Source organism: Alosa pseudoharengus, unplaced genomic scaffold (genome assembly GCF_046254945.1).
Source record: "Alosa pseudoharengus isolate Yale_2024_CS ecotype anadromous, Long Island Sound unplaced genomic scaffold, YU_APseudo_1.1 YU_APseudo_1.1_scf_19, whole genome shotgun sequence".
NCBI lineage: Eukaryota > Metazoa > Chordata > Actinopteri > Clupeiformes > Clupeidae > Alosa > Alosa pseudoharengus.
In genome coordinates this window covers 941,890-956,019 of record NW_027468657.1, presented here as the reverse complement: position 1 = coordinate 956,019, position 14,130 = coordinate 941,890, and the positions used below count along the sequence as shown (strand labels likewise).

Here is a 14,130-nt window from a genome sequence, read left to right as displayed (position 1 = left end):
TGACATTATTACACTTTCTGTTTCCCAGCCCTCAAAACAAATCATCGATTATAGTTACAAAAAATCGCTCTAAGCATGCAGTCATAGTACTTTCCTAACGTGTGATATCGCAAAGGATCGATAACGTTTATCAATCAGAGTTAGTGACGGTCAATTCGTTACACGCTGAGGTCGAGCGCGTTCAACGACCATTGTCCGCACCGGGACGCTGTCCGCATTCCACCCCCTTTATATCAGACAATGAATTATTTCACATCTGTAGCACTTTTAGAAACGCGCGCGCTCTGCATCCCATGACCTCCATCGCAAAGGTCAGAGGGCGATCTGAGCGCGCGGAAAGCCCCCCCCCCCGCCCCCACTCCCCCCGGTGTCACCGAATTCCATCTTGCACGCGCATGACGGATGTCTACACATGCTGACTAATTCTCCGCATCATTCCCGGAAAGACCAAATAAACTGGACAGTAGAACCGGTTCGTTTCAATCAACGTTACCGACAGACATGCATCACTATAGCCCGGTCCACGCCAGTGGTCCAGTTTGATCCCATGCCTTTTCTAAAATTAGTGGTCAAGATAGCTCAGCTAACCTCAAGTTGGACATCAATGTATCTGGTTAGGAATTGTCTACATAAACAAAATGTTTACTGGGTAGAAGCTCTAACCACATAACATTTAATGTTATTGATGACATTAACGTCATCACGGACTGCGTCGGTAACTAACTACAGTGCGAGAGCAAATAAACCATGTATAGAGGGTACATTCCAGACCCGCCGATGTGTGACAAACATTAACGTTACCGCATTAAGCACATGACACGTGAAGACAGCGGTCAGCTAACTTGTTCGCGTTTGCAACACGTAAAACCTCTGGCTAACATTAGCCCTTTAGCAGGCTATGCTAACGAGATGGAAGAGTCAATAATTAAACATTCGGTTTATAAACTCAATCGCCAACAAACTGTGAAATTACAAATCCGTTAGCACAGTGTTCTGATCTGATGTGAAATGTAATGGGGATATTACGACATTCCGCTGGATGAGCGACTTCAGTGTGCTGGATGTCAGATTTCCTGCTACGTATCAAGCTAGCTACGTAGCAAATGCTAAACTCCACGTTTGAAAACAGTAACGTTAGCTGGCTAGCGGACATGGGTTGAAGGGAGAATGGATTCATAGACTCTGACATGGTCCGATTGTTTTCATATGCAGGTGTAAAGTTACAACACCAAATGCAAATACATGCGTAATAAAGTATATGTTGGTCATTAAAGAGGCTAACTGACAAGTCAAGGCTTGACATTTGGTGGAAGCTGCGCCAATAACGCGAATACAGGCTCCATGCCGTCCTGCTGTGGTGCTGGAGGCCTGCTTTTAGCAAGGGCCACCATCTCGCGATTTTACCTCATTCAGCTGCCTCTCCGCTGCTTCACGGAGGTTCGGGTCCATAGTGCCCCGTAGGGCCTCGATCAGGGAGTTAGGATCCATATTAAAGGCTGTGCTGTGGATCGGATTCAGTAGGTTATACGATCTATGAAATCCCAGGCAATGCGCACATGGACGCGCGGTTCTCCTGCTACCGGCGCGAAAGGAAGAAGGAATAAGATGCCCGGATAGTTCAGCGCCAATCTCTTTCTCTCAACTTCCGCTTTCACTGACAAGCGCTCTTGGAGTTGTAGTTTTATTGGTGGGTGGACACGATGCTGCCCCGTCTGTCATCAGTTTGCTTTATTTATTTAAGGTTAAATTATTTAACCAAAGTTTGAATAGGGAGAAACAAACTGTGACTCATATCTTCCCAGTAGCATAGTCACCTCTTCAAAATATCTCGGCTAAATCTTCAGTGTTTAAAATACTTAAGACTACATCGGGCTACATGCATGTAATTAGGTCTGGCCAACATATCAAGTTCTTTAAAATACCTTGAAAAACGTCATTCCTTATGCGACCTTAGAGTAGGCTACTGTAAATATTTCTGGCTGGATTCGGGTACAGGACAGGGGTGGGTGGCCTAATCACATACCAACAGAAGATGGAGAAATTACACCCTCTGAAAAATAAATGACCATGAACCATGATGGTGTAGGAATTTAGGTAGCCTATAATTGTAGGTCTATATTTGACTACTGTAAAATATTGTTTTTATAATGGGCTCAGGCCGCAATGCAACCACTAGCCTACATATCAACAGTTCCATGAGCATAATGTGATGTCTTTGATATAATTGAATATATGGGCCTTTGTGGTGGTGGGGAGAGTGTGGTGACGCATAAAGTCCAGTTGAAGTCCTGCTACATTTACCACATTTACATGTTTTTACTAGGCTGTCAATCGATAAAAAAAACTAATTAATTACATACTCTGTGATGAATTAATCTAAATTAATCGCATGGATCCATTTTTGTTATGCTATGCTATTAAAAACAAGTTCGGCAGATGAGTGAATCAATTAACAGACAAACCAACATTATACACTTTAAAGTTCAACCTGTATGATAATTTATGATAATTTTCCCTTTGGGTCAGATTTTTAGCAGGATAAATGCAAATGATTGAAGTTACCACTCACTGTCAATGACATGTGCAGAATAGGCTACTCTAACACCAAGGTGCGGAATGGAATAGTAGAGGGAGAGCAGATAGCTAACAAACGTTCAGAAAAAGTCCTGTTGGCAAATTTGAGGAAAAGTCTGTAAAGGGGCTATTTCACACAATTTGAGGGGGCTGAATTCAAATATTTTGTTTACCAAGCTCAATTTTGAGTTTTAAGCTTGCTAATTAGCATAATTCACATACTTTTTGGTTTTGCCATCAGATATCATAGGAATTGCAAAAAATAAGGCATTAATATACTCTTCATGTATCAGATATGTTGTAGGACAGGACAGGAATTACCCCAATGACCCTCAAGTAGCAAATGAAAATAAGATCAAATTAAAATATAAATTGAAATAATAGCTAAAATTCAGTATGACGTTTAGAAGCAAAATAGATTCCTAAATTCCTATTGATAATAAATTGATACAATAGTAGGTGACTGCTCATTTTTCTGAAGAAAGTACTTTGTCACTAACTATTATGAACAGTTGTCAGTCTTTACAGAGGATTTACACTGTATTTTTTTTTTACTGTAAAGGCGACTGTGTTTGCCTATAAAACATCTCACTGGTGCTCTTTCCTATCATTCAAATCCCAGCCATGCAAAAAAATGGAAGAGTGTGCATGTTTGAGGGTTGCTGAGGAGTGCTATGGAGATTGCATTATTTGCAAATAAAAATAAAACTTAGACAAGATATTCTTTATAGTGCAACAAAAAGAAACATTCTCCAGTGCATTATTACTGCATATGATGCTGAAAGGGAAGTGGACCTAGGTAAAAATCCTCAGCTATGAACTGATTAATGTCCCTGTACTGTAGCTATTGCAGATAGCGATGGTTATTTGTGAAGTGGAAATAAGTCATCCTCACTCAAGTGCTGTCTAGCAATGTGGAATGTCCAGTAGTGATCACTACAAAAACTGCTCATTCAACACTGGTAATAGATGCTCTAGATCTAGTTATGTCTTTAGGGCACCCACCTGACTGCAGCACATTAAAGAAGTATGCAGGAAAGTTTGTAAGAAACTTTTGTATTGTTATTTGGTATTTGTTATGTGGTAGCAAATTATGTTGACTATCAAAGAAATAGACCTAATGTAGGAATGCACACAGATATTGCAACAGATACGCTCAGGCCAATCCAAACTTTTATCATCTGTTGTTCCTCGTTGGTGGAACACACTGCCAGTTAAGGGCAGGGTCATCCCTCTCCATTTTCAAAAAACTCCTGAAGACCCAGCTCTTTAGAGAACATATCCTCTCATAGCACCACTTACAACAAGTCTTGCTGATCCTAGCACTTACCAGCCGTCTTGAACTGACGCTCAACTGGTTAAAAACAGCACTCACTGATGCACTTATTCTTACTGTACTCTACCGTTTTTTAATTGTCCTAAAATTGTTGAGAGAATTGCTTTAAAACTTAACTGTTACCATGTTGTTAGTCGCTTTGGTTAAAAATGCCGTCAGCCAAATGTAATGTAATGTAATGTAATAATGGTGTAGGCATATCTGATTAAGACCCAAAGAGTGGTTGAAACGTACTTATTAAATTACACTGGGAGCAAAGAAGACTATCTTCACTTTTTTTCCCTTTGCAACTGTCAAAGAAATCCCATAAACACAGGAAGGCCTAGGGTAGCCTACATCAGATGGCCTAAAGATTAGGCTCTTCTGCATAGCATTAAGTGATTGGCATGCAGTAATTTGAACACTGACCTTGATCTAGCCTACTTTGGCTATTTAAATTAAAGGTAATTTACTGCCAAAACATCACACAATATAAATGAGCTATAACAAACAATAAAGGACTTAATCACACACAAACTACTATTTTACTGACTACAAAAATAATAATTATGTAGGACGTTTAGAAGTTTGAAACCCAGAATTGACCAAAAGTCCACCAAATTCAACACAAATGACTCAATACACTTGGAGGCCTGCATCCTTTCTTTTCCAGATATTTTAGGATTTGGATATCGCTTCAGTATCGAGTATCAAGATATTTATGGCAGGTATTGTATCGAAGTCATAATTTTGGTATCGTGACAACACTATGCCAGAGCCACTCTGTTTTCTAGATGTCGAGGATCGGAGGCTCTACCACCAACAAGTGATGCTGCTCAATGGCATATTAGAAGAGCACATTATCAAGCTCTAGTATGGAGGCAAGCACACATACCAAATCCAGTGTTACTTGAATTAAAATGTTTTTTACTTGACGGTTGTTGCTGACGGTAGATGCAGTTCTGCATTAGGCTTATTCCCGCTATCTAAGTTCATAGGATATATTCTGAGTTGAAGGTTATCCGTGCAATTTGTTATTGTGATGAAATGCATTAAACACCACGAGTGACTCACTATGTTAGCAATAAAAATATTGTTGTGTTTTGATTAGAATTTCTGAGTTTATTACATGTTAACTGTAATCGTGTTCCCATTAAATATGTTAATAAACTATAGTATGGCTTCTTTAATGCTCAAACATGTATTTAGAGAACACTTTTATTTGGTTTTAGTGATTACTTTTAAAATCAACCCAATTTAGGGAAAATAAGCAAAAATAATCACTATTTTATGTTAAAATGCTGATTATGCGGCTTAGAACTCAGAATTGAGCTTGGTAAACAAAATATTCAGAATCAGCAACCTCAAATTAGGTAAGAAGGGTGGTTTACCAACTTTTCCTCAAATTTGCCGTCAGAAGTTCTCTTCTGTGAAGCTGCTCTCCCTCTATAGGGCCTACCACATCGTTTTTTTTGGCCATTCAAACGTGTAGATTTTTATTCACATAATTACTAGGTTGTTGCATTTTCTATCCAGTAGGTGGCAGTCCAGGATAAGAAATAGCAGTTCAAGAAAATAAACTAAATAGTAGAACAAAGTGGAATGGAAGTAAATGTAACCACCTTCTACATACTTTTGAAAACATTTTGTTTCAAGTGTGCAACAAATGTAGTCAATTTATTAAGGGAGTTTGTCGGTTAGTTAGTTAGTCGGTCATAGGCTCAGCAAAACGTAGCAAACCTAACTTTGACAAGTCTGGCGGTGTGGCGGCTAGCATTATTGTTTTGCATTGAGGTGCTACTTCAGACTTGAAGAACTGCTGTGGTAGGCAACGGAAATTCCTTACTGCAGAAAGTAGATTGATTGATGTAAACAGTATTGGTCTGGGCGTTCTTTTTAAAACGTGTTTTTATTTCTGTATTTAACTAATCGAAATTAACGTCTTGTTTTGACAGCCCTAGGTTTTTACATGCACGTTTTTATCAATGTCAATAGATTTCTGCACAACCAGATTAGACCGCTTGCCCTCTAGGGCGCTAGAGAGTTTTCACAAAATTCACGAGATTGAGCTGGTGAGAATCGAGAAAACAGTGAAAGGTCAAGTAGTAGCTTGGACCAATTTGAGACGCAGATACGTGTACATTACGTGCGCTAATGTCGCTTAAACTAGTTCACAAAGACCGTGCCAGGCTGAACGTAACCGAGGGTGAGTCTAATGTTATCAAACGGTCTAGGTTCTCGGCAAGTTAGTTATTAACCAAGCCTTATTCTAGTATTGTAGATGAATGTGTTTAATTCACACGTTATCTGGGTAGTTATGAAGTTAAATGTTAGTGAAGTTAATGTTGCTGGCTTCGTTTGTCACGAAGAGGCCGCGCATCAGTCTAGGCTACTTATAGGAACTCCCCCTATTAGGCCTACCGTCGGTCCCATATTTCCGCCGTCTTGCGTGTATGTGTCACTTTATATCCATATACAAACCAAGACGGCGGACCCCTAAAGAAACGCATAGGTGTATCTAAATTAGCTATACCAAAAATGACATTTTACTCGAAGAGCTGTAAACAGTGTCGTAAGGCTGCGTGTAGGCCTACACAACCGCTTGGAGCTCCAGTGGAATTTTAATTTCATGACGAGAATTCCCGGTCTAGCCTAAACGTTCATGTGCCGTTGAAACGGCGTAAATAGGCGACCCATCAGGCCAGCACTATAACTCCGAGCGTGGTAAACAAAATCGGATATTTCAGGCAGTAATGCTCCCGTTAAGTACAAACCAGATTTTGTTCAAATCTACACACCTATGGCTACTGAAAAATGTAAGGTTCATTTAGCAAATGTTATTTTGAAGTGTTAAAAAACATCGTTGTTTTAGAATTTCTGAACAAAAGTGGTGATAATTGGGGGTGTTACATACTGAACGAGACCGTAACCGAGGTATCGTAACACCCCCAATTATCACCACTTTTGTTCAGAAATTCTAAAACAGGAGAACGCGAGAATGACTGCCGCCGACTCACATAGGCTCACAAGTAAGAAGCATAAATCAGCCTTAAACTGCATTAAGATGTCCACACCTCATTTTTGCCAGCAGACGATCGTATCAAAAAATGTGGTTTGGGAAACGGAGACACAGAAGTGAAATGGGTTAATGGCCTCCTTACACCAAAAAACTTTGACAGGATTTGGGAAAGATTCTTGAAAGATTGGAGTCTTTTGAGTAAAGCTTGAATGTAATATCATACAAACCTTGCGAAGGCTTGGTAGCTTAGGCTACATGTTTCGGATATATCACATTGCGCATGATATTAATTTACTATCATGTTGCGCAGTAGGCTAAATGTGGCAATCCCACAGATTCATAACTTCAATAATTGTTCACAATTAATATAGACTAATGACAACCACTGCGTCTGGGAAATAAACGAACAGTAGGCCGCAGATACATTGAAAGCACAATTTGAAGCCATCCCGAGGTGACAAGCTGGAGCTGTAGAGTTGGAGTCTCCGATGCACAGGAGGACATTACGCTTAACTGAGGAACTTTACAGTACAATCAATCATACCACCCAGGATAAGATGTTATTAGATTCGGCTACATTTCAAATCCATCCCTCCACACATGTTGCATTGATTGAGAATGAAGGTCCCAGAGTGGAGTGCTGTCTGCTCCCTGGGTGCTCTGCTGGTGCTTTGCTCACTGGTTTTGACCCATGGGCAGAACGTTTAAGGTTTTTCAACAGTGACGCTGCACAAATAGCTTTAGGCTATATTATATGCTATATTGGCTATATTGGTTAACACCCCTCTGTTTTTTGAGCGGAGTTTTTCGTTTTTTTTTTTTTTGAGCCAAAAGTGGGGGGGGGGGGGGGGGGGGCATTGGCCCCCTGGCCACTGTGCTTCGGGCGCCTATGGTTACGTCTCATGGCTCTTACTGTTTCTACTTCCTTGCACTGATAATTACGGCCATGCGAAGTGCACTGATAGCCCCAGATGGTGCACTCACAACGGAGTGTGGGAACAGTGGACATGTTTCTCAGTGCCGTAGAGAAAGAGAGAGAGAGTTGCGAGTAGGGTTGACAACCGCTCCGTAAAATACGGATCCCGTATTTGAAACGGAAAACATGTGTTCCGTATTGAACGCATTTTGTTCATGAGAATCAGCGCAAATCAGTGACAGGGCAGTGGGTATAATAAGTTAGACTATGAACGAAGAATGCACGATTGAAGGGAAACCTTGCTGCTGTCGTTTATCCCTCCTGGGTTGTCTGTCATCACTATCCTAACAGGGGATGTACTTTTTGTTCTAGCCACATATTACGCTGATATTACGCTGATATGAGATGGCGTGTCTTGCTTGAGTTTTGCAGTGCATCTGTGCAAGATAAAAACTAGGCCAGCGGTTCCCAAACTGTTTTCTCCGCATACCACCACCTACATCCTTACAGCGCTGATCCACTAGCACCGCACGACATGCGCGTGGGGTCGCGCTGCCTCCCCTCATTCAGTCGTGTGTCCGTTTCGTTTAAAATGTCAGTTAGTATAGTATAGAGTCTTTATTGTCCTATAAGGATATTCTTTTTCACACACATCATTACATTCCAAACAAAGACAGCAGCATCTGATGTTAATGTACATGCAGGATATACACAGCCTCATACATATAGCATATAGCATATCACATATAACATATCACATATAACACACACATAACACACACCATACCTCACCCCTCCTAGTTTCCCTCCCTCCTCAACACAACGCAAGCAAAAGGTGGACAGTGCAGACAAACATGAACACAAAAGAATAGGGGGCTCATAGCAGCTCTTATTTAGTTCATTTGAACTTAACTAAGTGTTTTTCCACAAATGGACAACCATTTTAGGCCTTGCAGACTAAATTTTCGTTTGTTTATTCAAAGTCTCAAGTCCAAAATAGCCTGGGCTATTCCAATTGCCAGTTTATTGCACATCATTTTTTCGTTGTTTTGTATAGACACTGCATACCCGTGTTTGTTTTTGTGTTGTTGCAAAATCCGCGTGATCATTTTATGCAAGCAAACTGCATACAGGGAGCCTTAATTGTTGATGTCGGACATGACGATCATCTACACATCTTGCATTTTGAGCCGTGATGATTCAGTGCTGCCAACACTCTGCTGCCCCTCAGTCTCTGCTCCCACCCTGCTCTTGCCCTGTGCTGTGCAGAGGGGTAGTAGAGTGGAGAAAGCCAATGTGTGCTGCTTTTACTGATTTATTTAACCATACATGCATTAGGCCTACTAATCCAAACAACGTCAAACTTGGCACTGCACATAGCCTAGTCCTTAGGTTGAGAGTTCAAATCCCACTTGAAGCATTATTGTTAGAATACTGTTGGGTTGTGGAGGTTAGCACACTATAATATTACAGCTACTTGTCAATATGGACTTGTAGTGCAAGGTAAGTATAACTGTATATTTACAGGCTGTTCATCTAGGCTAGCGTTGTTGTCGGTTGTCGGTTCAATTCTCAACTTCCACCATTGTGCCCTTGAGCAAGGCACTTAACCCCATGTTGCTCCGGGGACAATGTAATCCCTTGTAATATAGTTGACATATGTAAGTTGCTTTGGCTAAAAATGCGTCAGCCAAATGTAATGTAATGTAATGTAGTGAGTGTTTGGGAATGAAAGCTCAATTGCTCACATTTATTTCGTGCAACATTTTACAAAGCAGCTGACAGGGCCACAGACTTTGAGTGAGTCAACAGCAGAAAAGCCTAATTACTGTAGCAAGCATAAATGTCCTAGCCTGGTGTTTAGGGTGCATCGTAGACAAGTGTCCTATATCTTCCATCAGTAATCCATGGCATTAGCGAACATTAGTGTTGTGGCTAACTAACTTAGCTCCTGTCAGTATGATCAGAACACAATGGGATGACAGTCGACAGACACAATTACAGTGCTGTTATCAATTTGCTCAGTATAACTGTGTATGTTTCACAACTACACCAACAATTAAACTAGCCTCCATCACTCAACTTAGACAAACATTAACATTATTTTACCTATGGAAATAACAGCAAGCTGGTGAAAGATTAGTAGCCTACCTGTAGTAAAAACCAAGCATGTCGGATAAACATAACAAAAGACATTACTTACCTACCTATTCATTTGAACAGCCCGAGACCAGTAAGACATTACTTACTTATTCATTTGAACAGCCTGAGACCAGTAAGACATTACTTACTTACTTATTCATTTGAACAGCCTGAGACCAGTAAGGCATTACTTAGTTATAGTAAAACCACCAATCACTGCCTCTTACTTTTGAAAATTCTAAAACAATGATGTTTTTTAATACTTCAAAATAACATTTGATAAATGAACCTTTTTTACTAGCCATTGGTGTGTAGATTTGAACAAAATCTGGTTTTGTTCTTACTGGGGATTTTACTGCCTGAAATATCTGATTTTGTTTACCACACTCAGAGTTTAGTGCTGGGCTGATGGCTGCCTATTTCCGCCCTTTCACACGGCAATTCAAAATTCCACTGGAGCTCCAAGCGGATTTGTACACGCAGCCTTACAACACTGTTTACAGCTCTTCGGGTCACTGTACAATGTCATTTTTGGTACATAGTTAATTTAGATACACTTATGTGTGGGTGCGTGCGTTTCTTTAGGAATCCGCCGTCTTGGTTTGTAAAGAAATTAATATTAAGTGACACATACATGTAAGAGGGCGGAAATAGGGGACTGGCGGTAATAGTGTATTGGTCAAATATGCAATAGTAATCAAACAGCAGACGCTTACATTGTAAACATGTAAAACATATATTAAGTGTAGAGTCCTGCAGGAATTCAAAATGAAACATAGCAGCTGAATCTGAGAAGTTTTATAAACAAACATTGTAAACATGTAGTGCAGTGTTACACCACTCGTGACCTGTGAATGCTCAATTAATCGTACAGGAAAGATGTCGCACCACCGTCCTCAATGTGGCAAGAGTTTTACTGAAGAGGGGAATGTTTCCAAGGCCAAGTTGAAAACAGCAAAAGTGGTGTTAAAGGACTGCCTGGCAACTGGAGGACAACGAGGTGAGGACACTACATTTATAAAATTATGTATAATAATTATTTATCAAAATAACTGTTGCAATGTGCAATTTTAACAAACACCGTACAAACTACACAACACTACAAATATGTGTTAAAAAGTGCTAAACATCATAACTGAAACAAGATTAGTGAATTAATGTGCAATTTTAACATACACTATACACACTATACAACACTGAAGTGCAAAAGAAAGTGCAAAACATTTCAAAATGTTTAAAGGTGATCACAGTCAGTGCTTATGGCAGAGCTGACATCTAGCATCGCTACAGGCTATCCTCATTGGTTGTAAAAAGAACAATTCAAGGGCCCTTTGTTAATTGCACTCTTTTACAAGTGCGGACCATTTATGCTTATTTTCATGCAGGCTGTTGCTCTGCAGCCTGTTCCGCAAGTCTGTCTTGATCTATACACTGAGAGTGAATGAAGTTTAGATTATCCCACTATCCAGTATTCTCCTACACTCCTCCGCCCGAGTTGCTCCACTATCCAGTATTCTCCTACACTCCTCCGCCCGAGTTGCTCCACGCAAGAATGTGACTCAATTCCTCAGCTATAGCATTCCAGTTTGTTTTCACTACACGACGAGTCGGAAAGAACATGTCAATGCAAAATCAGGGCTTAAAGGAGAATTCCGGTGTGATTTTGACCTAAAGTGTTTTGAAACATGATACCGAGTGTGAACGTATGTCTCATAGCCCATCTCGGCTTGTCCCCTGCACTCCGAAATCTGGCGCTAGTTAGCCGATGCTACCAACAAGGCGGTCAATGGTGGTGCCTCGGCATCGGCATAGCCATGCAAATAAATCACTGTTTTACACCATTTACGAGGCTCAATGTATCTCCACACAAAAATAATTCCGTGGAAATGCATGGATTCTAGTTGCTGCTACCGGAAGAAACTGGAATCCATGCATTTCCACTGAATTATTTTTGGAATCTGATCCCTTATCATACCTGTTCATTCTTACTCGTTGCTCGACTTATCGTGACTAAATTCAAGATGGCTGCAAACGCTAAACTTCGTGAAGATACTGTCTGTATAAATCGTCTTGTAAGTAAACTACCAGTGCTTTTTCAAAGTTCTCAATGTCTCGTTTTAAATGTCAGGGCCCTTGGAAGTCTGCCAATGAAGTGTGGAGATACATTGAGCCTCGTAAATGGTGTAAAACAGTGATTTATTTGCATGGCTATGCCGATGCCGAGGCACCACCATTGACCGCCTTGTTGGTAGCATCGGCTAACTAGCGCCAGATTTCGGAGTGCAGGGGACAAGCCGAGATGGGCTATGAGACATACGTTCCCACTCGGTATCATGTTTCAAAACACTTTAGGTCAATATCACACCGGAATTCTCCTTTAAAATTCAGTTTTCAAAATGGGGGGGGGGATTCCCCCCTTAGGTTTTCATATAGGGGGGATTTACACAATTGAGGGTTGGGCGGTGATTCTGATACCAAGTCAAAAATTGCGATACTTCTTCGATACTTTCTTAAAAATATACTTGATTTGGGGGGCCCCCACCACCTTGACGTCATCGGTAATATTGAATATAGTAGTGGGATCATTTACGACAGTGGCCATCCTAGATTCTGCTTTACTCTCTCAACACACACTGAAAATGATGGCTTGTGTGATATCTTTCTATTTCATATCTTTTTAAATTCATATAGAGTGTATTTAGTTAATAATGTATAGTATTTTACTAGTAGCTAAACACATTCAGTAATTTGAATGCTTCATATTGATTTTTAAACTATTACACTTAGGCATATCTTTAATGTGGTGTGTAGGTCTAATTGAGTGCACATTGGTGATGTGTGTAATTGAGTGCCTGTCACTTTAAGAAATACGTGAGTAATTAGCCTTCATCCTGACGGTTTTAGGATAGTGGATAAAAGTTGCGCATAGAGCGTAAGGATATGTGGATGCAATTCATTATGTCTTGTAATTAGATAAAATAATTGTTCAAAAAACTAACAAGTCGAAGACAATCTTTTTGGGATCAAGTGTTTTGCAATATGCATGCGCATACCTGTGTAATATACGCATGTGCTTACCTGTGTAATCTGACAAAACAGATAGCTACATGACACTCAGCACAGCTGCAAATATATATTGTTTTTCCAAATTGCAGCGTCCACTGTAAGGATGAGTAATAATTTGACTGATGGCATTTCACTGTGCTAGGCCACAGATTTGCCTGCTATCAATTAGGCTGTCTGCCAGTGGCGACTCATGAGGGAAGTCAAGGTCATGGTTAATGATTACAATAAATTGTGACGAGAAGAAAGGCTACATTAGTAAATTCTTGTGAAATAAATAATTGATTAATTTTAATCATTCGAAAATAATTTTGTAAAGAATTTTAATCATTCTCTATTTTTAAATGATTTTACCTTGTGTGTTAGTTTTTTTTTATGATCTTTACCTTTTGAACTATTATTTGACTACATTGTCCTTCTATGCTTTTGTTATTATTTGGTTTTGTTTATGTAAAGCACATTGAATGACCTCTGTATGACATGCGCTATATAAATAAACTTGAATTAATTTGAGAAACAAATAACTGATAAAATAGCGCAGATTAATCGATTCCTTTGACCCCGAACCATTCTAGTCAGTAACCATTAGCAGTGTTGTAGTCAAGTCACTATGCCTCGAGTCCGAGTCCAGGTTCGAGTCCTCAGTGTTCAAGTCCGAGTCAAGTCCAAGTCATTAAAAAAAAAATTCCAAGTCAAGTCCGAGTCGAGTCCACTACTCATCCGAGTCAAGTCCGAGTCGAGTCACTATTGATCCACGTCAAGTCCGAGTCGAGTCCCTATTGATCAAGTCGAGTCCAAGTCCAGCACTAAAGTAAGCATAGCCTACATGTCGTTCCATTTTTTTCCATTGCAGATGAAATCCTTAAAAGCAAAACGGACAATCTTCTGTCTCCAAGGGGTGCCATCACTTGTGTGAAAGTAGTATTGCCAAATTTCTTGCCAAACCCAATGTGTTGTATTTATTATATCGGAGAGAATACCATACCATAGCTATACCATAGCCTATAGGCCTATAGGCGATGTAGAGCAATCCACATCCCAATCACACAGGCCATTAAGTCATATTATGCTGTTACTGACTGCTGACAATTGTATAGGCAG

The 14,130-nt window shown here is 40.1% G+C and overlaps 1 protein-coding gene across 2 annotated transcripts in view; it reads right to left on the bottom strand.

Moving 5' to 3' along the window:
* The window catches only part of ipo7 (importin 7), a 45,045-nt gene extending 43,445 nt beyond the window's left edge, over positions 1-1,600 (bottom strand). For both annotated transcript variants that reach the window (XM_076291484.1, XM_076291483.1), the window contains exon 1: positions 1,405-1,600. In XM_076291484.1, the coding sequence (XP_076147599.1) occupies positions 1,405-1,488 (84 nt within the window). In that variant the 5' untranslated portion in view covers positions 1,489-1,600. The remainder of the gene's footprint in view (positions 1-1,404) is intronic.
* Positions 1,601-14,130: the final 12,530 nt, after the last annotated feature.